The sequence below is a fragment of the Salmo salar genome, chromosome ssa09 (assembly GCF_905237065.1).
Source record: "Salmo salar chromosome ssa09, Ssal_v3.1, whole genome shotgun sequence".
Classification (NCBI taxonomy): domain Eukaryota; kingdom Metazoa; phylum Chordata; class Actinopteri; order Salmoniformes; family Salmonidae; genus Salmo; species Salmo salar.
The window spans coordinates 150,380,619-150,407,284 of record NC_059450.1 but is presented as its reverse complement, the minus strand read 5'-3'; the positions used below and the strand labels follow the sequence as shown (position 1 = coordinate 150,407,284).

Genomic DNA, 26,666 nt, shown 5'->3' with positions numbered 1-26,666 from the left:
ACATTATTCTGTGTGTGTGTGTGTGTGTGTGTGTGTGTGTGTGTGTGTGTGTGTGTGTGTGTGTGTGTGTGTGTGTGTGTGTGTGTGTGTGTGTGTGTGTGTGTGTGTGTGTGTGTGTGTGTGTGTGTGTGTGTGTGTGTGTGTGTGTGTGTGTGTGTGTGTTAGGCCCCTGGTTTCAAGGGACCTTATCAATGGAGGGGAGTGTGTCAGTAGTCTCTATGAAAAGCACACTGGGGTGGCAATGCTGGACATGTTCTGACGCTGTCATCTACTCACAACAAAAAACAACCTGTCAACTTGAAGTTCAATAATGACCCAAGGGGACTGCCTCGGAGTGAAGGAATATGCGACTAAGTGTGTGTGTCATTGTATGGACAGGTAGATTGCTAGATTACTCACAGGGTTGAACTTGCCGTTGTGGTTGCGAGAGTAAGGATAGAATGCACCAAGCTGCGTCCAGCGAAGACACATCTCATACTGGGCTGGATTAAAGAACCCACAGATATCAGCTCCAGTCTGAGAGAGATATAGAGGGGGGGAGAGAGAGAGAGAGAGGAGGGTAGAGAGAGAGGGGAAGAGACAGAGGGGGCAGACAGAGATTTCATCGACTGCAGCATCGGTTGTACAAAAATGTGTTTTGGTTACTTCAACAATATTTAAATAGTGAAAACAGCTTAGAAGAGACGACACACAAAACAGTTATGAAATCAACAACATTTGCCATGTAGAAAGGAGCCAGAGAGAAGAGTCACTTACGTAAGAAAATCCAAACAGACTGAACTCCATCATTCCTGTTAAATAGAGAGACAGAACAGTCAATACACACACACACACACACACACACACACACACACACACACACACACACACACACACACACACACACACACACACACACACACACACCTATGATTGACTTGTAGAGCTGATCCCAGCTGGAGTTGTTGTCTCCCAGCCAGTGTCCAGCCCACTTCCCACTGGAGGGGTAGGTAGACCTGGTCACCACTATCCCCCGCTTGCCTGTCACACTCAGCAAGGCGCTGGAGAAAGAGGGAGGAGAAGTCAGATATCTAGTTCACTATATAGGACTATGACTATATACCTAGTTCACTATATACCTAGTTCACTATATAGGACTATGACTATATACCTAGTTCACTATATAGGAGTATGATTATATTCCTAGTTCACTATATAGGAGTATGATTATATTCCTAGTTCACTATATAGGAGTATGATTATATACCTAGTTCACTATATAGGACTATGACTATATACCTAGTTCACTATATAGGAGTATGATTATATACCTAGTTCACTATATAGGAGTATGATTATATATCTAGTTCACTATGTAGGAGTATGACTATATACCTAGTTCACTATATACCTAGTTCACTATATAGGAGTATGACTATATACCTAGTTCACTATATAGGAGTATGACTATATACCTAATTCACTATATAGGAGTATGACTATATACCAAGTTCACTATATAGGAGTATGACTATATACCTAGTTCACTATATAGGAGTATGATTATATACCTAGTTCACTATATAGGAGTATGATTATATACCTAGTTCACTATATAGGAGTATGACTATATACCTAGTTCACTATATAGGAGTATGACTATATACCTAGTTCACTATATACCTAGTTCACTATATAGGAGTATGACTATATACCTAGTTCACTATATAGGAGTATGACTATATACCTAGTTCACTATATAGGAGTATGACTATATACCTAGTTCACTATATAGGAGTATGACTATATTCCTAGTTCACTATATAGGACTATGATTATATACCTAGTTCACTATATAGGAGTATGACTATATACCTAGTTCACTATATACCTAGTTCACTATATAGGAGTATGACTATATACCTAGTTCACTATATACCTAATTCACTATATAGGAGTATGACTATATACCTAGTTCACTATATAGGAGTATGACTATATACCTAGTTCACTATATAGGAGTATGACTATATACCTAGTTCACTATATAGGAGTATGATTATATACCTAGTTCACTATATAGGAGTATGACTATATACCTAGTTCACTATATAGGAGTATGATTATATACCTAGTTCACTACATAGGAGTATGACTATATACCTAGTTCACTATATAGGAGTATGACTATATACCTAGTTCACTATATAGGAGTATGACTATATACCTAGTTCACTATATACCTAGTTCACTATATAGGAGTATGACTATATACCTAGTTCACTATATACCTAGTTCACTATATAGGAGTATGACTACATACCTAGTTCACTATATAGGAGTATGACTATATACACTGCTCAAAAAAATAAAGGGAACACTAAAATAACACATCCTAGATCTGAATGAATGAAATAATCTTATTCAATTATTTTTTCTTTACATAGTTGAATGTGCTGACAACAAAATCACACAAAAATAATCAATGGAAATCCAATTTGTCAACCCATGGAGGTCTGGATTTGGAGTCACACTCAAAATTAAAGTGGAAAACCACACTACAGGCTGATCCAACTTTGATGTAATGTCCTTAAAACAAGTCAAAATGAGGCTCAGTAGTGTGTGTGGCCTCCACGTGCCTGTTTGACCTCCCTACAATGCCTGGGCATGCTCCTGATGAGGTGGCGGATGGTCTCCTGAGGGATCTCTTCCCAGACCTGGACTAAAGCATCCGCCAACTCCTGGACAGTCTGTGGTCCAACGTGGCGTTGTTGGATGGAGCAAGATATGATGTCAATTGGATTCAGGTCTGGGGAACGGGCGGGCCAGTCCATAGCATCAATGCCTTCCTCTTGCAGGAACTGCTGACACACTCCAGCCACATGAGGTCTAGCATTGTCTTGCATTAGGAGGAACCCAGTGCCAACCGCACCAGCATATGGTCTCACAAGGGGTCTGAGGATCTCATCTCGGTACCTAATGGCAGTCAGGCTACCTCTGGCGAGCACAAGGAGGGCTGTGCGGCCCCCCAAAGAAATGCCACCCCACACCATGACTGACCCACCGCCAAACCGGTCATGCTGGAGGATGTTGCAGGCAGCAGAACGTTCTCCATGGCGTCTCCAGACTCTGTCACGTCTGTCACATGTGCTCAGTGTGAACCTGCTTTCATCTGTGAAGAGCACAGGGCGCCAGTGGCGAATTTGCCAATCTTGGTGTTCTCTGGGAAATGTCAAACGTCCTGCACGGTGTTGGGCTGTAAGCACAACCCCCACCTGTGGACGTCGGGCCCTCATACCACCCTCATGGAGTCTGTTTCTGACCGTTTGAGCAGACACATGCACATTTGTGGCCTGCTGGAGGTCATTTTGCAGGGCTCTGGCAGTGCTCCTCCTGCTCCTCCTTGCACAAAGGCAGAGGTAGCGGTCCTGCTGCTGGGTTGTTGCCCTCCTACGGCCTCCTCCACGTCTCCTGATGTACTGGCCTGTCTCCTGGTAGCGCCTCCATGCTCTGGACACTACGCTGACAGACACAGCAAACCTTCTTGCCACAGCTCGCATTGATGTGCCATCCTGGATGAGCTGCACTACCTGAGCCACTTGTGTGGGTTGTAGACTCCGTCTCATGCTACCACTAGAGTGAAAGCACCGCCAGCATTCAAAAGTGACCAAAACATCAGCCAAGAAGCATAGGAACTGAGAAGTGGTCTGTGCAGAACCACTCCTTTATTGGGGGTGTCTTGCTAATTGCCTATAATTTCCACCTGTTGTCTATTCCATTTGCACAACAGCATGTGAAATTTATTGTCAATCAGTGTTGCTTCCTAAGTGGACAGTTTGATTTCATAGAAGTGTGATTGACTTGGAGTTACATTGTGTTGTTTAAGTGTTTATTTTTTTGAGCAGTACACCTAGTTCACTATATAGGAGTATGACTATATACCTAGTTCACATATATAGGACTATGATTATATACCTAGTTCACTATATAGGAGTATGACTATATACCTCGTTCACTATATAGGAGTATGATTATATACCTAGTTCACTATATAGGAGTATGACTATATACCTTGTTCACTATAGGAGTATGACTATATACCTAGTTCACTATATAGGAGTATGACTATATACCTAGTTCACTATATACCTAGTTCACTATATAGGAGTATGACTATATACCTAGTTCACTATATAGGAGTATGACTATATACCTAGTTCACTATATACCTAGTTCACTATATAGGATTATGACTATATACCTAGTTCACTATATAGGGGTATGACTATATACCTAGTTCACTATATAGGAGTATGACTATATACCTAGTTCACTATATAGGAGTATGATTATATACCTAGTTCACTATATAGGACTGTGATTATATACCTAGTTCACTATGTAGGAGTATGAATATATACCTAGTTCACTATATAGGAGTATGACTATATACCTAGTTCACTATATAGGAGTATGACTATATACCTAGTTCACCATACCTAGTTCACTAGTTCACTATATAGGAGTATGACTATATACCTAGTTCACTATATAGGAGTATGATTATATACCTAGTTCACTATATAGGAGTATGATTATATATAGGAGTATGATTATATACCTAGTTCACTATATACCTAGTTCACTATGTAGGAGTATGACTATATACCTAGTTCACTATATATAGGAGTATGATTATATACCTAGTTCACTATATACCGTGTTCACTATATAGGTGTATGACTATATACCTAGTTCACTATATAGGAGTATGACTATATACCTAGTGCACTATATAGGAGTATGATTATATACCTAGTTCACTATATAGGAGTATGATTATATACCTTGTTCACTATATAGGAGTATGACTATATACCTAGTTCACTAAATGAGAGTATGGCTAGATACATAGTGACTCCATAAAGAGTGACTAGATACAGAGTGACGAGATACATAGTGACTAGATACAGAGTGATGAGATACATAGTGACTACATAAAGAGTGACGAGATACAGAGTGACTAGATACATAGTGACGAGATACATAGTGACTAGATACATAGTGACGAGATACATAGTGACTAGATACATAGTGACTAGATACATAGTGACTAGATACATAGTGACTACATAAAGAGTGACGACATACAAAGTGACTAGATACATAGTGACTAGATACATAGTGACTAGATACAGAGTGACGAGATACATAGTGACGAGATACATAGTGACTAGATACATAGTGACTAGATACATAGTGACTTGATACAGAGTGACTAGATACATAGTGACTACATAAAGAGTGACGACATACAAAGTGAGTAGATACAGAGTCACTAGATACAGAGTGACTACATACAGAGTGACTAGATACAGAGTGACATGGCTAGATAGAAAGTGACTGATGCTGAAAATGTTGCATTGGTCACTAATAAGGATGTGTCCATACTCACTCGTATGTGGGTTTTGTGTGAGACCATCCATACAGATTGTGTACGTCATAGTGTTTGACCGGGGTACCATCACTGAGGTGCTGTTGGCTGTTCATGCACAGAGTCTTATGGTTGAGACCACGGTGTCTGGATTCCAGGGCTGGAAAGACACACACAACATACTTACTGTCCTGAACATAGCAGGGAGAAAGTAGGGTTTAGGTGGTTGTGACTAGGGCTGTGGCGGTCATGGCATTTTGTCAGCTGCCGGTCTCACGGTAATTGACCGTTAATTAACATAAACACATTTAGCATCTCCTGGCCTCCACACACATAGCCTACAAACCATGCACTGATGAAGACCTTTGGAACATCTACATTTTAAAAAGTCTAATAAATCCATGTAATATAGCCTACACCTTCACAATAAATCCATTATGTATTTTAGACAGGTCTAAAGAAACATGATATGAAGAAAATTATGTCTATTTCAGAAGAACAGAATAGTATACCCTGAGTTGTACTTATGTTAGGTCCTGATCTGGCTCTGCCATGTGTCTGTGGGCTACACTAGTTCATTTAGCAGACAAGATTTTCTTAGAATTCAGTGGCATTATTGTAGATTATTTCATAGTATGAAGAATACAATTGAACATAGCTGAATAAAACTTAAAGGATATTTTCTCCAAACGATTTAAGGGAGTGCGCACATGTGGCTATTCTGTGTTAAGCAGTTAACAAAGAAACAAGTACTCCTATATGCTTCATTTAGAGTTATTTATGTAACTTTAGTTGTGATACAAACGTTCACCTATATGTTTTCATTTTTAATACATTTCTAAGGCTGCATGATGCAATACAAAAAGGTTGTATGAAATGCATAAGCTCTGCTTTGTTGTTTTTGGCAGGCTGTACACATTTCATCAGTCTCTTATTCACAATTTGACAAGCACTTGATAATGCCTCAAATTTGTGTGGCCATTATGCCCCCTAAAAAAATCCATGCCTTTTGCGGCCAGTGGCCGTTGTGCCCTTGGGCTGAATATAATAATTATAATTCCCTTATTTCAGCTACGTGCTTCAAAACACCTCTCACTCACATGGTTCTCTCAGATGGCTAAATTCTTATTAGCCAATGCCTGTCACGTGATTGGGTCTTTATCACAGGCTACAAGTGAAGAAAGACACATTGGGCTCCTTATCCAATTCCGAGGCGCATATTGAAGATATTGGAAGTACTGTCCACATAACATTTAAGTCAGCCAAAAAAGCCTAACGAACAGCAATAGCCCTTGCCTATGTTAATCTACTATCCCCCATAGTACAAAAATTGACCTATTCTATTCTGTGCGAGAAATAAATATTCCAAACATAGTCTGGGACTGTTGTGGGATGCGATAGATCCTAAATGAATACAACCACTAGCATCAAAAAAACGTTTTTTACACAATGAGGCTGACACAACAGATCAGAATGTTTAGCTTAAAATGTTGATCAAATGTTTGGCTATTTCTTCACATTATAAGCGCAGCAATGCACACATGGCAGTAGTGTGAATGTTCCAAAATGCAATCAATTAGTGGGAAAAAACAATTTTCAAAAGTGATCAGAAATGTGATTATGTATGTAATTCTTGTATTATAAAGGTGCATTTTTATGGTGAAAATGATCTTCCCCAAACTTGAAACTCATTGGCTGCTTATGTATGCCAGTTAGGCTCAACAATTGTGTTTCATTTGAAGAAGTTATTTGGCCACTTTAATTGCGATACAAACCTTATTAAAACATATAGGCCTATGGGCTAGGCTACATGAGTTGTGCGACTATGATTTGAAAAATTAGAAGGGAAAAAAAAGGCGTGCTCTGTTTCTTGCTTTACTGAACAAGCTGGGCATCATTCACAAATGATAGGGTAATATTGTCACCCATCAGACAATACTGGATTTAAGGTAGTTTTTACATATACTAAATAATATATATGTGAAATTTGTTTTGATTTAGAATGGACAAGTATCATCCACCTGTCTCAAAACAGTAATCTATGCACTTAAATAGCAAACGCAGAATGCTTTTCACATGGTTAATTTTCATGCCAGCAAGGTAGGCTGTACTCCTGTTGTAAATATAAGCAATGTGCTTAATATTAGGAAAGCTGAGAAATAAATATAGTAGGCCTAGCCTAAAGAAAGCTGATGGGATCCTCCTCTTTTTAAGAGGTCATCACTCTGTCGTTTTCTCACGCAACAGCATAGCCTATAGAAATGTTGCGCAACATGAGCTCTCGTGGTTGATTAGATTTTCAATTACATTTTGCATTATGTCAGAGTGATTAGAGGGACAATAGAGTGCTAAGTACCAGGCAGTTAACAAGTTTGGTAGGCTACTAATGACCATCAGCAGCATCAGAGCTTGGAGAAGCCTAATTACCGTGACTAAACAATCTCGCGGAAATTGACTGCCAACATGACTCGTGACGGTTACTGTGGCGATAATAGTGTCTTGAGTGTCTTGATACAGGTGTGAGTGTCTTGATACAGGTGTGAGTGTCTTGATACAGGTGTGAGTGTCTTGATACAGGTGTGAGTGTCTTGATACAGGTGTGAGTGTATTGATACATTTGTGAGTGTATTGATACAGGTGTGAGTGTATTGATACAGGTGTGAGTGTATTGATAAAGGTGTGAGTGTATTGATACAGGTGTGAGTGTATTGATACAGGTGTGAGTGTCTTGATACAGGTGTGAGTGTCTTGATACAGGTGTGAGTGTCTTGATACAGGTGTGAGTGTCTTGATACAGGTGTGAGTGTATTGATACAGGTGTGAGTGTATTGATACAGGTGTGAGTGTCTTGATAAAGGTGTGAGTGTCTTGATACAGGTGTGAGTGTCTTGATACAGGTGTGAGTGTCTTGATACAGGTGTGAGTGTATTGATACAGGTGTGAGTGTCTTGATACAGGTGTGAGTGTATTGATACAGGTGTGAGTGTCTTGATACAGGTGTGAGTGTATTGATACAGGTGTGAGTGTCTTGATACAGGTGTGAGTGTATTGATACAGGTGTGAGTGTCTTGATACAGGTGTGAGTGTCTTGATACAGGTGTGAGTGTCTTGATACAGGTGTGAGTGTATTGATACAGGTGTGAGTGTATTGATACAGGTGTGAGTGTCTTGATACAGGTGTGAGTGTATTGATACAGGTGTGAGTGTATTGACACAGGTGTGAGTGTCTTGATACAGGTGTGATTGTCTTGATAAAGGTGTGAGTGTTCTTACGTGGCATGTATGGGGGGTTGTCGTAGACAGGGGGACCCAGACACTTCTCTCCAACGGTCCCATGGACGAAGCTGGATGGTTCGTTCATGTCCTAAACACACAATCACACTCAAGGTAAATTACAGACTGTGTGTGTGTGTGTGTGTGTGTGTGTGTGTGTGTGTGTGTGTGTGTGTGTGTGTGTGTGTGTGTGTGTGTGTGTGTGTGTGTGTGTGTGTGTGTGTGTGTGTGTGTGTGTGTGTGTGTGTGTGAGTGTGTGTGTGTGTGTGTGCGTGCGTGCTTAATGGTATGATATCACTCACGATCCAGAGTCCATCAAATTTCATGGTTTTAGTGTAGAAATCTGAAATCTCCCTATGCCACCACGTTGCTGTACGATTCATGAAGAAGTCTGGGAATGCCGTATAGGACCTATAGATCTGGGATTGGCCAGAGAACACATGACCAAAAGAACGTTAAGACATGTCAGTAATTGGACTGTAAAACAGGAAGTGTGTCAGGCTCTGTGATTGGATAGTTGTGTTAACAGGAAGTGAGACATACCTCTACTTGCGTGTCCCAGTCTACAGACTCATTGACTACAACACCAGGGAAGTCAGGCCATACCTACAGCAGATAGAAAAGACAACTTTATTACAGTGGCATAGAGTAAATTAGTAGAGTTGAATAGAGTTAATTAGTAGAGTTTAATAGAGTCAATTAGTATAGTTGAAAATAGAAAATGTGTACAGTTGAATAGAGTAAATTAGTAGAGTTGAATAGAGTTAATTAGTAGAGTTTAATAGAGTCAATTAGTATAGTTGAAAATAGAAAATTGGTACAGTTTAATAGAGTAAATTAGTATAGTTGGATATAGATAATTAGTAGAGTTGAATAGAGTAAATTAGTAGAGTTGAATAGAGTTAATTAGTAGAGTTTAATAGAGTCAATTAGTATAGTTGAATATAGATAATTAGTAGAGTTGAATAGAGTCAATTAGTATAGTTGAATATAGATAATTAGTACAGTGTAATAGAGTAAAATAGTAGAGTTGAATATAGAGTGTTAGTAGAGTTGAATAGAGACAATTAGTATAGTTGAATATAGATAATTAGTACAGTTTAATAGAGTCAATTAGTAGAGTTGAATATAGAGAGTTAGTAGAGTTGAATAGAGACAATTAGTAGAGTTGAATAGAGAGCCTGGTTAACACAACAGCGTATTGAATGTGATGACAGTCATCAGACTCACACCTCCATCTAACTACTTCCTCTCTGTCTCACTCACTTTCTCCTTCTTCTTTATTTTATTCTATTTCAAACTGGTAATTTAAAAACGTAAATATTTATCTTCGTCCATCAGTTTTATCCTCAACTCAACCAACCCTCCCCTCTCTCTCTTTATGCCACCCTCCCTCTCCATCTCTCCTTACCTTCCCCCAGACGATGTCATTGCTGAGCTGCTTGGGCCATTTGATGAATACGTCTTCTTCTACACCACGGTCAAAGGCAGAGTAGGGTGTTGTCTCATTGGCACAGATGGCAGGGTCCTGCACGCATACACAAACAGGCATTAAAAAAACATTGTCAGAAAATACGTCTGGCCCTTATTACTGTTTTAAATGTGATCGTTATATGTTTCATATTCCATAATGTACCAGTATGAAGATGAATCTCATGCCTTCTCCTCTCATGTGGTCCACCAGGGCTGGTAGACCCTGGAACTGGCTATCCAGAACAAAGTCTAGCTGGCGCTCCATGTAGTCTATGTCTGCATACTGCACATCCTACAGGAGGTCGAGGGCATGGGTTAGTCTATGTTCTGCTTACTGTACATCCTACAGGAGGTCGAGGGCATGGGTTGGTCTATGTTCTGCATCCTGTACATTCTACAGGAGGTCGAGGGCATGGGTTGGTCTATGTTCTGCATACTGTACATTCTACAGGAGGTCGAGGGCATGGGTTAGTCTATGTTCTGCATACTGCACATCCTGCAGGGAGTACAGGGCTTGGGTTAGGGGCCTGGAAATTACTGTTGCTGACAAGGGCACTGGAGATAAGGATGCTTAAACAGAAACAAGGGGGTTTAACATAGGTAGAGAGTATTGTAGGGATTAAAGTAAGGGTGCTTGAGTTTAATGTACTTAGAGTAACACAAAGCTATTTATGATGACAAATGGTGTTGTAGGGTGTTGAGTAAGGGCACTTGTTTGAAGGGTATAATTCAAAGGTGCTTACGTAGGGTATTCCTGCTGCTCTCATTTCTCTGTAGAGGTCTGCTATCTCTGTGTCATTGGCGTATCCATAGCGACAGAGCTGGAACCCAAGGGACCAATAGGCAGGGAGCACGGGACGTCCAATCAGCTGATGAGAATGAACAAGGAAGTGAAACCAGTTAAGAAAGTTTACTTTTGGCTGAGATATGTCTTAAACAGGTTGTTGATTGTGTGCTTTGTCGTGTACTGTCTAAAGTAGCACGTGTGTGTGTGTGTGTGTGTGTGTGTGTGTGTGTGTGTGTGTGTGTGTGTGTGTGTGTGTGTGTGTGTGTGTGTGTGTGTGTGTGTGTGTTTAGATTGGCTAGATGAGGGAGCAATGAAGCGTAAAAGTCCCAGCTGCTGTAGTCCATCAGGAGGGGCACAGAGCCAGAAAAAGAACACACACACACACACACACACACACACACACACACACACACACACACACACACACACACACACACACACACACACACACACCTACAAACAAATACACACACACACAGAGAGACTTACGGCAGTATACTCCTCCACCACCAGCTCTGGGGTGGGTCCCATCACAATGTAGAAGTCCAGGATTCCCCCCAGGGTACGATAGGTCAGGGCAGGGGTCGGCTGGAAGGTCACATCTAGTGTCAAAGGTTAAAGGTCAGTGAATGTAAATATTTATATACATTCCTATAAGGTCAACAAAGGACCATCTGCAATTTATATTACATGATGCCAGTATGCCCTTGAACTGAAACAAAACAAACGATACACACTGTACTTAGAAACGGCCTGTTTGAGCTGGTTAGAAAGGGGTCGTCTGAGACTTTAGTTAGAAAGGGGTCGTCTGAGACTTTAGTTAGAAAGGGGTCGTCTGAGACTTTAGTTAGAAAGGGGTCGTCTGAGACTTTAGATAGAAAGGGGTCGTCTGAGACTTTAGTTAGAAAGGGGTCGTCTGAGACTTTAGTTAGAAAGGGGTCGTCTGAGACTTTAGTTAGAAAGGGATCGTCTGAGACTTTAGTTAGAAAGGGGTCGTCTGAGACTTTAGTTAGAAAGGGGTCGTCTGAGACTTTAGTTAGAAAGGGGTCGTCTGAGACTTTAGTTAGAAAGGGGTCGTCTGAGACTTTAGTTAGAAAGGGGACGTCTGAGACTTTAGTTAGAAAGGGGTCGTCTGAGACTTTAGTTAGAAAGGGGTCGTCTGAGACTTTAGTTAGAAAGGGGACGTCTGAGACTTTAGATAGAAAGGGGTCGTCTGAGACTTTAGTTAGAAAGGGGTCCTTGATTAAGATGGTGCCGGAGAGGAAGGCAGACGTTTTACGTGTACCCAACCTAGTGTGCTTTTTTGTTCGCTTATTTGCGTTGTTTGTAACTTATTTTTCAACTTATTTTGTACATAATGTTGCCACTACCGTCTCTTATGACCGAAAATAACTTCTGGACATCAGGACCGCGATTACTCACCACGGACTGGCGGAATTTTTTTTCTTCCATTCACGACTCTGACGAGCCCGACGAGAAGGATATACGGCTTCCTGGGGAACAGGCCCTGATCCCCGTCATTTGAGTGAAGAGGAGGCGGAGAAAAAGGGGCCAAAGGGCGGCCTGTCTTCTGAGAATTTGCAGGAGATCGAAAAAAAACTACTGCCCTCCATTCTGCAAGCAAATGTGTAATCTTTGGAGAATAAAATTGATGCGCTACGCGGAATATTAAACTACCAACAGGACATTAAAAACTGTAACATCTTATGCTTCACGGAGTCGTGGCTGAACGACGACACTATCAACATACAGCTGGCTGGTTACACGCTATACCGGCAGGATAGAACAGCAATGTCTGGTAAGACAAGGGGTGGCGGACAATGTATTTTTGTAAATAATAGCTGGTGAATGATATCTAAGGTAGAGTATCTCATGATAAGCTATAGACCACACAATCTACCTAGAGAGTTTTTATCTGTATTTTTCGTAGCTGTCTACATACCACCACAGTCAGAGGCTGGCACTAAGACAGCATTGAATTAACTGTATTCCACCATAAGCAAACAAGAAAACGCTAACCCAGAGGCGGCGCCCCTAGTAGCCGGGGACTTTAATGCAGGGAAACTTAAATCCTTGTTACCAAATTTCTATCAGCATGTTAAATGTGCAACCAGAGGGAAAAAAACTCTCGACCACCTTTACTCTACAAACAGAGACACATACAAAGCTCTCCCTCGCCCTCAATTTGGCAAATCTGATCATAATTCTATCCTCCTGATTCCTGCTTACAAGAAAAAATTAAAGCAGGAAGCACCAGTGACAAGTTCAATAAAAAAGTGGTCAGATGAAGCAGATGCTAAACTAAAGGACTGTTTTGCTAGCACAGACTGGAATATGTTCCTGGATTCCTCAGATGGCATTGAGGAGTACACCACATCAGTCATTGGCTTCATCAATTAGTACATCGATGACGTCGTCCCCACAGTGACCATATGTACATACCCCAACCAGAAGCCATGGATTACAGGCAGCATCCACACTGAGCTGAAGGCTAGAGCTGCCGGATTCATGGAGCGGGACTCTAACCCGGAAACATACAAGAAATCCCGCTATGCCCTCCAACGAACCATCAAACAGGCAAAGCTTCAATACAGGACTAAGATCAAATCGTACTACACCGGCTCTGACGCTCGTCGGATGTGGCAAGGCTTGCAAACCATTACAGACTAGAAAAGGGAAGCACAGCCGAGAGCTGCCCAGTCACACAAGCCTACCAGACGAGCTAAACTACTTCTATGCTTGCTTCGAGGCAAATAACACTGAAACATGCATGAGATTATCAGCTGCTCCAGAAGACTGTGTGATCACGCTCTCCGCAGCCGATGTGAGTAAGACCTTTAAACAGGTCAACATTCACAAGGCCGCAGGGCCAGACGGATTACCAGGACGTGCACTGCGAGCATGCGCTGACCAACTGGCAAGTGTCTTCACTGACATTTTCAACCTCTCCCTGACCGAGTCTGTAATGCCAACATATTTTAAGCAGACCACCATAGTGCCTGTGCCCAAGAACACCAAGGTAACCTGCCTTAATGACTACTGACCCGTAGCACTCACGTCTGTAGTCATGAAGTGCTTTGAAAGGCCGGTCATGGCTCACATCAACACCATTATCCCAGAAACCCTAGACACACTCCAATTTGCATACCGCCCCAATAGATCCACAGATGATGCAATCTCTATTGCACACCACACTACCTTATCCCACCTGGACAAAAGGAACACCTATGTGAGAATGCTATTCATTGACTACAGCTCAGCGTTCAACACCATAGTGCCCTCAAAGCTCATCAATAAGCTAAGGACCCTGGGACTAAACACCTCCCTCTGCAACTGGATCCTGGACTTCCTGACGGGCTGACCCCAGGTGGTAAGGTAGGTAACAACACATCCACCATGCTGATCCTCAACACAGGGGCCCCTCAGGGGTACGTGCTCAGTCCCCTCCTGTACTCCCTGTTCACACATGACTGCACGGCCAGGCAGACTCCAACACCATCATTACATTTGCCGATGACACAACAACAGTAGGCCTGTTGTTTCCTGTTGCTGAATGAATATTTCCCTTCTGTAGCAAACTGGCTCAAATTACGATACTACATCTTTAGGAAGGGGGTGGTTTGAGCTGGAGTTAGAAAAATACATCCTATACAGAACTTAAAAGGTTTCTTCAGCTGTCCCCATAGGAGAACCCTTTGAAGAACCAAAAGGGTTCTACCTGGAACCAAACAAGATTGTACATAGAACCAAAAAGGGTTCTCCTATGAGAGTGGTCACCAATCTTTTCTGAGTCAAGATCACTTTCTGAGTCAATATCAAGCTGAGATCAGATTTCTTTTTAACATAACCTATTTAAAACAGTACCGTAGTACCAGTACAATATCACCGCATATTGGGTTTGCTTGAATTGCCCTGCCAATGCATTGTTGTTTGGACTATTTTTTTAAATGATACTAAAACATTTGAGGTAGGCTATATGATCTAACCGGTAGTTGTATTACTTTTGGGACACAGCTGAGTGAGTGTACATTTAAATAATTCGCTTTTTATTTTTATTTTGTACAGATTTTTCATGCATCTGATGGTCAGTCTCAACCACTCAACATCCCTCCTCTCTCCTTATCCACCACTGACACTGACCAAATTCATGTTGTTACTCCTATGAACAGAGAGAGAGAGAGAGAGAGAGAAGGGGAAATGAGTGGGTGTGTTAGAGGGAGGCAGGGACTGCTAATGCTCCGAAAGATCTGAAGTCACATTCCAATGCGAATACAGAGAGAACAACTAAGAGAGAGAGAGAGAGAGAGATGGATGGGGGTGGGGTGTTCTGTGACACTAAATGAGTCACTCTCTCTCTCTCGCTCTCGCTCTCGCTCTCTCAGCTCTAAGTCATATCAGGGCTTTCAGTGCATACTGGTTTGGTATCAACACTCGTTATCTGGTACACTATGACTACTATCATGAAAGTAGTATCAGCATCAAGTGTGATACCTAGGGTCTACAATAATTAACAAAATGGTGCAGATAGACATGGCAGCTCTGTATGTAGCTCCTAAGCAACTTTGCAGTATTTTTTGTTGTGTCATCTCTCACATTATTAGCCCAGAGCGTTTTTTTGCGTTATTAAATACAGCTGGAGGGAACTTATTCAACCTAGAATACGTCACAATTAAATGCCGCCCGCATTACCTCCCGAAGAGAATTATCTTCGGTCATCGTCACAGCTGTGTATATTCCCCCTCAAGCCGATACCACGACGGCTCTCAAGGAACTTCACTGGACTATGTGCAAACTGTAAACATCCTGTAAACCTAATATCCTGAAGTTGCATGTATTGTAGCTGGAGACTTGAACAAAGCAAATCCAAGGAAAACACTATTGAAGAGGAAAACACAACTGAAGAGGAAAACACAATTGAAGGGGAAAACACTACTGAAGTTCGACCAACACATTACCAGTAGTACTCGCGCTTAAAAAAAACTCTCAACCATTGTTACTCTCCCATCCGGGATGGCTACAAGGCCCTCCCCTGCCCTCCCTTTGGCAAATCAGATCACGACTCCATTCTGCTCCTCCCTTCCTATATGCAGAAACTCAAAAAGGAAGTACCCATACTAAGGTCTATACAACACTGGTCTGACCAATCGAAATCCATGCTTCAAGATTGTTTTGATCATAGGCTCAGACACGAGACGTATGTGGCAGAGACTCTAGACAATCACAGACTACGAAGGGAAGTCCAGCAATGTTGCAGACACCGACGTCTTCGATCCCAGACAAGCTAAACACCTTCTTCGCCCGCTTTGAGGATAACAAAGTGCCACCAACGCGGGCCACTTCCGAAGACTGTGGGCTCTCCTTCTCCGTGGCCGATGTGAGTAAGACATTTAAGGGTCTTTACCCTTCCAAGGCTGCTGACAAAAACGGCATCCCTAGCCGCGTCGTCAGAGCATGCGCAGACCAATTTGCTGGAGTGTTTACGTACATATTAAATCTCTCCCTATACCAGTCTGCTGTTCCCACTTGCTTCAAGATGTCCACCATTGTTCCTGTACCCAAGATAGTGAAGGTAACTGAACTAAATTACTATCACTCCGTTGCACTCACTTCTGTCATCCTGAAGCGCTTTGAGAGACTAGTCAAGGATCATATCCCCTACATCTTACCTGTCACCCTAGACCTACTGCAATTTTCATGCCACCCCAATAGATACACGGATGATGCAATCGCCATCACACTGCACACTGCCCTATCCCATCTGGACAAGAGGAATACCTATGTAAGAATGCTATTCATTGACTAAAGCTTAGCCTTCAACACCATAGTACCCTCCAAGCTCATCATTAAGCTCAGGGCCCTGGGTCTGAACCCCGCCCTGTGCAACTGGGTCCTGGACTTCCTGACGGGCCGCCCCCAGGTGGTGAAGTTAGGAAACAACACCTCCACTTCACTGATCCTCAACACTGGGGCCCCACAAGGTGTGTGCTCAGCTCCCTCCTGTACTCCCTTTTCACCCATGAATTCATGGCCACACACACCTCCAACTCAATCATCAAGTTTGCAGACGACACAACGGTGGTAGGCCTGATAACCAACAATGGTGAGACAGGGAGGAGGTGAGGGCCCTGGCGGAGTGTTGCCAGGAAAATAACCTCTCCCTCAAAATCAACAAATTGAAGATGCTGATCATGGACTTCAGGAGACAGCAGAGGGAGCACGGCCCCATCCACATTGATGGGGCCGCGGTGGAAAAGGTGAAAAGCTTAAAGTTCCTCTGTGTACACATTACAGACAATCTGAAATGGTCCACCCAAACAGACAGTGTAGTGGAGAAGGCGCAACAGCACCTCTTCAACTTTTACAAATGCATCATTGAGAGCATCCTGTCAGGCTGTACCACCGCCTGGTACTGCAACTGCACCGTCTGCAACCGCAGGGCTCTCCAGAGGGTGGTGAGGTCTGCCCAACGCATCACCGGGTGCACACTGCCTGTCCTCCAGGATATCTACAGTACCCAATATCACAGGAAGGCCAAAAAGATCATCAAGGACCTCAGACACTTGAGCCACGGCCTCTTCAACCCACTACCATCCAGAAGCTGAGGTCAGTACAGGTGCGTCAAAGCCATCAGACTTAAATAGCTATCACTAAACGGCCTCCACCAAGTACCCTGCCCTGACCTTAGTCACTGTCACTAGCCAGCTACCACTCGGTTACTCAATCCTGCACCTTAGCGGCTGCTGCCCTATATACATGTTGTACTAATTTCATAAGTATATACCGTATTCATGTCAAGTCCATCCTATTCAACTATTGCTGTACATACACTATTCTATCCTACAGATATACTATATATTCTATCCACAAACTGTCCATAATGTCTATACATCCCATCACATACAAATACAGTCGTAGTCGAAAGTTTAAATACACCATAGCCAAATACATTTAAACTCAGCTTTTCACAATTTCTGACATTTAATCCCAGTAAAAATTCCCTGTCTTAGGTCAGTTAGGATAACCACTTTATTTTAAGAATGTGAAATGTCAGAATAATAATAGAGAGTATTATTTATTTCAGCTTTTATTTCTTTCATCACTTTCCCAGTGGGTCAGAAGTTTACATACACTCAATTAGGATTTGGTAGCATTGCCTTTAAATTGTTTAACTTGGGTCAAACGTTTCGGGTAGCCTTCCATAAGCTTCCCACAATACGTTGGGAGAATTTTGGCCCATGCCTCCTGACAGAACTGGTGTAACTGAGTCAGGTTTGTAGGCCTCCTAGGATTGAGGTCAGGGCTTTCTGATGGCCACTCCAATACCTTGACTTTGTTGTAAACCATTTTGCCACAACTTTGTAAGTATGCTTGGGGTCATTGTCCATTTGGATGACCCATTTGTGACCAAGATTTAACTTCCTGACTTATGACTTTGATGTTGATGTTGCTTCAATATATCCATATAATTTTCTTCCTCATTACGCCATCTATTTTGTGAAGCAAAGCACCCCCACAACATGATGCTGCCACCCCCATGGTTGGTATGGTGTTCTTCGGCTTGCAAGCCTCCCCCTTTTTCCTCCAAACATAACGATGATCATTACGGCCAAACACTTCAATTTTTGTTTCATCAGACCAGAGGACATTTCTCCAAAAAGTACGATCTTTGTCCCCATGTGCAGTTGCAGACCGTAGTCTGGCTTTTTTATAGCGGTTTTGGAGCAGTGGCTTCTTCCTTGCTGAGCGGCCATTCTGGTTGTGTCGATATAGGACTTGTTTTACTGTGGTATAGATACTTTTGTACCTTGTTCCTCCAGCATCTTCACAAGGTCCTTTGCTGTTGTTCTGGGATTGATTTGCACTTTTCTCACCAAAGTACGTTCATCTCTAGGAGACAGAACGCATCTCCTTCCTGAGCGGTAGGACGGCTGCAGGGTCCCATGGTGCTTATACTTGCGTACTGTTGCTTGTACAGATGAACGTGGTACCTTCAGGCATTTGGAAATTGCTCCGAAGGATGAACCAGACTTGTGGCAGTCTACAATTTTTTTTCTGAAGTCTTGACTGATTTCTTTTGATTTTCCAATGATGTCAAGCAAAGAGCCACTGAGTTTGAAGGTAAGCCTTGAAATACATTCACAGGTACACCTCCAATTGACTCAAATTATGTCATTTAGACTATCAGAAGCTTCTAAAGCCATGACATAATTTTCTGGAATTTTCAAAGCTGTTTAAAGGCACAGTCAACTTCGTGTATGTAAACTTCTGACCGACTGGAATTGTGATAGAGTGAATTATAAATGAAATAATCTGTCTGTAAACAATTGTTGAAAAAATTACTTGTGTCATGCACAAAGTAGATGTCCTAACCGACTTGCCAAAACTATAGTTTGATAACAATAAATTTGTGGAGCGGTTGAAAAATGAGTTTTAATGACTCCTACCTAACTGTATGTAAACTTCCGACTTCAGCTGTATATTATATATATAATTATAATTATATATACACACACACAGTACCAGTCAAAAGTTTGGACACACCTACTCATTATTTGTACTATTTTCTACATTGTAGAATAATAGTGAAGACATGTAGTAACCAAAAAAGTGTTGAACAATCAAAATACATTTTACATGTGAGATTCTTCAAAGTAGCCACCCTTTGTCTTGATGACAGCTTTGCAAACCATTGGCATTCTCTCAACCAGCTTCATGAGGTAGTCACTGGGAATGCATTTCAATTCACAGGTGCGCCTGGTTAAAAGTTAATTTGTTGAATTTCTTTCCTTCTTAATGTGTTTGAGCCAATCAGTTGTGTAGTGGTAGGGGTGGTATACAGAAGATAGCAACCATTTCATAAAAGACCAAGTCCATATTATGGCAAGAACAGCTCAAATAAACAAAGAGAAATGACAGTCCACCATTAATTTAAGACATGAGGCCAGTAAATCCAGAAAATTTAAACAACTGCAGTTGCAAAAACCATCAAGTGCTATGATGAAACTGACTCTCATGAGTACCGCCACAGGAAAGGAAGACCTAGAGTTACCTTGACTGCAGAGGATAAGTTCATTAGCGTTAACTCCACCTCAGATTGCAGCCCAAATAAATGCTTCACAGAGTTGAAGTAACAGACACACCTCAATATCAACTGTTCAGAGGAGACTGAGTGAATTAGGCCTTTATGGTCAAATTGCTGCCAAGAAACCACTTCTAAAGGACACCAATAATATAAAGAGACTTGCTTGGGCCAAGAAACACAAGCAATGGACATTAGACATGTGGAAATCTGTCCTTTGGTCAGATGAGTGGTTCCCACCGTGAAGCATGGAGGAGGAGATGTGATGGTGTGGGGATGCTTTGTTGTTGACACTGTCAGTGATGTATTTAGAATTCAAGGAACACTTAACCAGCATGGTTAGCACAGCACTCTGCTGTGATACGCCATCCTATTTGGTTTGCGCTCAGTGGGACTAGAATTTGTTTTTCAACAGGACAATGACCCAAAACACACCCCCAGGCTGTGTAAGGGCTATTTGACCAAGGAGAGTGCCACCACAATCACCGACCTCAACCCAATTGAGATGGTTTGGGATGAGCTGGACCGCAGGGTGAAGGAAAAGCAGCCAACAAGTGCTCAGCATATGTGGGAACTCCTTCAAGACTGTTGGAAAAGCATTCCTCATGAAGCTGGTGGAGAGAATGCCAAGAGTGTGCAAAGCTGTCATCAAGGCAAAGGGTGGCTACATTGAAGAATCTAATATATCAAATATATCTGTTTAACACTTTTTCGGTTACTATACATGATTCCATATGTGTTATGTCATAGGTTTGATGTCTTCACTATTATTTTACTATTTAGAAAATAGTAAAATAAAGAAAAACCTTTGAATGAGTAGTTGTCCAAACTTCTGACTCTTATTGTATATTTACAGTGCATTCCGAAAGTGTTCAGACCCATTCTGTTTTCCACATGTTGTTACGTTACAGCCTTATTCTAAAATTGATTAAATATTTTTTTCCTCATCAATCTACACACAATACCCCATAATGACAAAGCAAAAACAGTTCTTGTTTGATACATTTTGGCAAATGTATTTATATAAGTGTTCAGACCCTTTGCCTTGAGACTCAAAATTAACCTAAGGTGCATCCTGTTTCCATTGATCATCCAAGGGGTGTTTCTGCAACTTGGTTGGAGCCCGCCTGCGGTAAATTTAATTAATTGGACATGATTTGGAAAGGTACACACCTGTCTATATAAGGTTCCACAGTTGACAGTGCATGTCTGAGCAAAAACCAAGCCATGAGGTTGAAGGTAGTGTCCGTAGAGCTCCGAGACAGGATTGTGTCGAGGCACAGATCTGGGGAAGGGTACCAAAAATGTCTGCAGCATTGAAGGTCCCCAGAAACTGGACTCCATCATTCTTAAATGGAAGAAGTTTGGAACCACCAAGACCCTTCCTAGAGCTGGCCCCCCGCCCAGCCAGACTGAGCAATCAGAGAGATCCCTGATGAAAACCTGCTCCAGAGCGCTCAGGACCTCAGACTGGGGGTGAAGGTTCACCTTCCAACAGGACAATGACCCGAAGAACACAGCCAAGACAACGCAGGAGTGGCTTCCTTGAGTTGCCCAGCCAGAGCCCGGACTTGAACCCGATCGAACATCTCTGGAGAGACCTTAAAATAGCTGTGCAGTGACTCTCCTCATTCAATCTGATAGATCTTGAGAGGATATGCAGAGAAGAATGGGAGAAACTCCCCAAATACAGGTGTGCCAAGCTTGTAGTGTCATACCCAAAGAGATACTGAGTAAAGGGTCTGAATAATTTATACACTTGCTAACATTTTTAAAAAAACAGTTTTTCCTTTGTCATTATGGGGTATTGTGTGTAGACTGATGTATAAAAAATAAAAAAACATAAATTTAGAATAAGGCTGTAACGTAACAAAATGTGGAAAAAGTCAAGGGGTCTGAATACTTTCTGAATGCACTGTATACTCTGGACTCCGACATTGCTCGTCCTAATATTTCTATATTTCTTAATTCCATTATTTTACTGTTAGATTTGTTTGTTTTGTTGTGTATTGTTAGTTATTACTGCGCTAAATATGTGTTTATGTGACCGATAACATTTGCTAAATATGTTTGTGACCAATAACATCTGCAATAATTTTATGTGACCAGTAACATCTGCTAAATATGTTTGTGACCAATAACATCTGCAATAATTTTATGTGACCAGTAACATCTGCTAAATATGTTCAAGCGACCAATACATTTGTATTTGATTTGAGTACCATTACATTTAACATTTACATTTCAGTTATTTAGCAGACAGTCTTATGCGAACTACTGAAAAACATTGTCATATATCCTATCAGAACACCTGCAGCTGAAATGACACCAGTGTTGTTTCATGCCCTGGACACAGAAAGTACTTTAGCAAGGATTGTTGTTGTTTATTCAGTCTGGTCCAGAAGGAGAAAAGCATGTGATTCTTTTCAGTGTGTGCTGTGCAGAATTGTCTCCAATGATGTAAGTTATATACTGTACATTCTGTCAGAAGGACATATGCTAAAATGTTGCAAAGTGTCCTCACACGTTCACATAAATATACATAGATTAATGAATATATGACTGAATGCATATGGCCAGGCACATAAAGTGTGTGTGTGAATGTGTGCGTTGTCCTCACCCATAGCGTTGCTGTTCAGCAGTAGTACACCGTGAGCATCGGCGGTCGTCTCTAGACCCATATAGAAGGGATGCACACCATAGCCATTCATCTTATACTGTAGATAGAGAGATAGAGAGAGATTAAAAATGATGCATTAGATCAGAGAGTCCCAGAGTTAATTTGAATGGGGGCACAGATAGAGACTGGATACTGAGTTCCCTCTGTGGAGGCAGAGATAGAGACTGGTTACTGAGTTCCCTCTGTGGAGGCAGAGATAGAGACTGGTTACTGAGTTCCATCTGTGGAGGCAGAAAGAGAGATTGGATACTGAGTTCCCTCTGTGGAGGAAGAGAGAGAGACTGGTTACTGAGTTCCCTCTGTGGAGGCAGAGATAGAGACTGGATACTGAGTTCCCTCTGTGGAGGCAGAGATAGAGACTGGTTACTGAGTTCCATCTGTGGAGGCAGAAAGAGAGATTGGATACTGAGTTCCCCCTGTGGAGGAAGAGAGAGAGACTGGCTACTGAGTTCCCTCTGTGGAGGCAGAAAGAGAGACAGGTTACTGAGATCCCTCTGTGGAGGCAGAGAGAGAGACAGGTTACTGAGGTTCCTCTGTGGAGGCAGAGATAGAGACAGGTTACTGAGGTTCCTCTGTGGAGGCAGAGAGAGAGAGACAGGTTACTGAGATCCCTCTGTGGAGGCAGAGAGAGAGAGACAGGTTACTGAGGTTCCTCTGTGGAGGCAGAGATAGAGACAGGTCACTGAGGTTCCTCTGTGGAGGCAGAGAGAGAGACAGGTTAACACTGGGAATATCAAAAGTCATTACTACCTGTTCCATGACATAAAGGAACGTGTTCATGTTTGATGTGATGTCTCTGAGTTATGCCTCTGTCTGTTTCTGCTGCTGGTGTGTGTGTGTGTGTGTGTGTGTGTGTGTGTGTGTGTGTGTGTGTGTGTGTGTGTGTGTGTGTGTGTGTGTGTGTGTGTGTGTGTGTGTGTGTGTGTGTGTGTGTGTGTGTGTGTGTGGGACCTGGTGGCATTAGGATGTGGCGTGATGTCACGAGTCAGAAGAGAAAGGTTGTTAGCTCTAACGAGGACTGACAGCTAATGACGAAACACACAATCACACAAAAACGCACACAGACACACACACACACACACACATAGGAGAGGCTCAAGAGGGGAACATACACACTGCATTACCCTGTGGAGTTGTCATAACAGCTCAGTAATTAAACAGGATAAAGCAGCCATGAGCAGACTTCTTGGCCCTGCGTGTGTTGGGCATTATGAATGTCATGATTATACTGGTCCATCTGGTCAAATGCCAACAGACACTGATAGGAAGTTTTCAATGAAATATAATGTCTACTGTGTTTGGGACTGTGTGTGTGTGTGTGTGTATTTGTGTGTGTGTGTATGTGTATGTGTGTGTATTTGTGTGTGTGTGTGTGTGTGAGTGTATATCTGTGTATGTGTGAGTGTACGTGTGCGGGTGTATGTATGTGTGGGTGTGTGTGTGTGTGTGTGTGTGTGTGTATCTGTGTGTATGTGTGTATGTGTGTGTATTTGTGTATGTGTGTGAGTGTGTGTATGTGTATGTGTCTCTGGGTGTACGTGTGCGGGTGTATGTGTGTGTGTGCGTGTGTGTGTGTGTGTGTGTGTGTGTGTGTGTGTGTGTGTCTGTGTGTAGGTGTATTTGTGTATGTGTGTATCTGTGTGTATGTGTGTGTATGTGTCCTCTCTAATCAACTGTAAATTTCGGTGTTCCTCAAAGTTCCGTTTTAGGACCACTATTGTTTTCACTATATATTTTACCTCTTGGGGATGTCATTCGAAAACATAATGTTAACTTTCACTGCGATGCGGATGACACACAGCTGTACATTTCAATGAAACATGGTGAAGCCCCAAAATTGCCCTCGCTAGAAGCCTGTGTTTCAGACATAAGGAAGTGGATGGCTGCAAACTTTCTACTTTTTTTTTTTTTAACTCGGACAAAACAGAGATGCTTGTTCTAGGTCACAAGAAACAAAGAGATCTTGTGTTGAATCTGCCAATTAATCTTGATGGTTTTACAGTAGTCTCAAATAAAACTGTGAAGGACCTCGGCGTTACTCTGGACCCTGATCTCTCTTTTGACGAACATATCAAGACTGTTTCAAGGACAGCTTTTTTCCATCTAAGTAACATTGCAAAAATCAGAAACTTTCTGTCCAAAATCATGCAGAAAAATTAATCCATGCTTTTGTTACTTCTAGGTTAGACTACTGCAATGCTCTACTTTCCGGCTACCCGGATAAAGCACTAAATACACTTCAGTTAGTGCTAAATACGGCTGCTAAAATCCTGACTAGAATTCTAAAATTTGATCATATTACTCCAGTGCTAGCCTCCCTACACTGGCTTCCTGTTAAGGCAAGGGCTGATTTCAAAGTTTTACTGCTAACCTACAAAGCACTACATGGTGTCACGAATCCTGCCGAGGGTGACTCCTCTCCCTGTTCGGGTGGCGCTCGGCGGTCGTCGTCACCGGCCTACTAGCTGCCACCGATCCCTTTTTCCCTTTTCTGTTGGTTTTGTCTTGATTGTTTGCACCTGTGTATGATTAGTGTTTAGTTGAGTATTTAAGCCCGTTTCCCCACCTGTTCTGTGTGCGGGCTTACTTTCTGTTTTCGACTGTTGTTTATGCAGTGGTACGTGTTATTGGATCATTGTGTTTGTTGGATCACACCCAGTTGTGTTTTCATGGGTGTACTTTTCTTTTACGGTGCAATTCATTAAAAGCCCGTTAGCAACTACTCCTGTTTCCTGCGCCTGACTCCACACCCACTACTGCAAGCGTTACACATGGGCTTGTTCCTACCTATCTTTCCGATTTGGTCCTGCCGTACATACCTACACGTACGCTATGGTCACAAGACGCAGGCCTCCTAATTGTTCCTAGAATTTCTAAGCAAACAGCTGGAGGCAGGGCTTTCTCCTATAGAGCTCAATTTTTATGGAATGGTCTGCATACCCATGTGAGAGACGCAGACTCGGTCTCAACCTTTAAGTCTTTACTGAAGACTCATCTCTTCAGTAGGTCCTATGATTGAGTGTTGTCTGGCCCAGGAGTGTGAAGGTGAACAGAAATGCTCTGGCGCAACGAACCACCCTTGCTGTCTCTGCCTGGCCAGTTCCCCTCTCTCCACTGGGATTCTCTGCCTCTAACCCTATTACAGGGGCTGAGTCACTGGCTTACTGGTGCTCTTCCATGCCATCTCTAGGAGGGGTGCGTCACTTGAGTGGGTTGAGTCCCTGACGTAGTCTTCCTGTCTGGGTTGGCGCCCCTCCTTGGGTTGTGCCGTGGTGGAGATCTTTGTGGCTATACTCGGCCTTGTCTCAGGATGGTACGTTGGTGGTTGAAGGTATCCCTCTAGTGGTGTGGGCGCTGTGCTTTGGCAAAGTGGGTGGGGTTATATCCTGCCTGTTTGGCCCTGTCCTGGGGTATCATCGGATGGGGCCACAGTGTCTCCTGACCCCTCCTGTCTCAGCCTCCAGTATTTATGCTGCAGTAGTTTATGTGTCGGGGGGCTAGGGTCAGTCTGTTATATCTGGACTATTTCTCCTGTCTTATCCGGTGTCCTGTGTGAATTTAAGTATGCTCTCTCTAATTCTCTCTCTCTTTCTCTCTTTCTTTCTTTCTTTCTTTCTCTCTCTCGGAGGACCTGAGCCCTAGGACCATGCCTCAGGACTACCTGGCATGATGACTCCTTGTTGTCCCCAGTCCACCTGGCCGTGCTGCTGCTCCAGTTTCAACTGTTCTGCCTGCGGCTATGGAACCCTGACCTGTTCACCGGACGTGCTACCTGTCCCAGACCTGCTGTTTTCAACTCTCTAGAGACAGCAGGAGTGGTAGAGATACTCTCAATGATCGGCTATGAAAAGCCAACTGACATTTACTCCTGAGGTGCTGACCTGTTGCACCCTCGACAACTACTGTGATTATTATTATTTGACCATGCTGGTCATTTATGAACATTTGAACATCTTGGCCA

The 26,666-nt window shown here is 42.5% G+C and overlaps 1 protein-coding gene across 3 annotated transcripts in view; it reads right to left on the bottom strand.

Moving 5' to 3' along the window:
• The window catches only part of si (sucrase-isomaltase), a 151,447-nt gene that overhangs the window by 19,381 nt on the left and 105,400 nt on the right, over positions 1 to 26,666 (bottom strand). For all 3 annotated transcript variants that reach the window (XM_014215243.2, XM_014215242.2, XM_045724816.1), the window contains exons 29-40: positions 22,646 to 22,742; positions 11,436 to 11,548; positions 10,903 to 11,028; positions 10,323 to 10,451; positions 10,098 to 10,214; positions 9,230 to 9,292; positions 8,989 to 9,105; positions 8,687 to 8,777; positions 5,435 to 5,573; positions 907 to 1,040; positions 757 to 791; positions 400 to 516 (exon numbers count right to left, since the gene is read on the bottom strand). In XM_014215243.2, the coding sequence (XP_014070718.2) occupies positions 400 to 516; positions 757 to 791; positions 907 to 1,040; positions 5,435 to 5,573; positions 8,687 to 8,777; positions 8,989 to 9,105; positions 9,230 to 9,292; positions 10,098 to 10,214; positions 10,323 to 10,451; positions 10,903 to 11,028; positions 11,436 to 11,548; positions 22,646 to 22,742 (1,278 nt within the window). The remainder of the gene's footprint in view (positions 1 to 399; positions 517 to 756; positions 792 to 906; positions 1,041 to 5,434; positions 5,574 to 8,686; positions 8,778 to 8,988; positions 9,106 to 9,229; positions 9,293 to 10,097; positions 10,215 to 10,322; positions 10,452 to 10,902; positions 11,029 to 11,435; positions 11,549 to 22,645; positions 22,743 to 26,666) is intronic.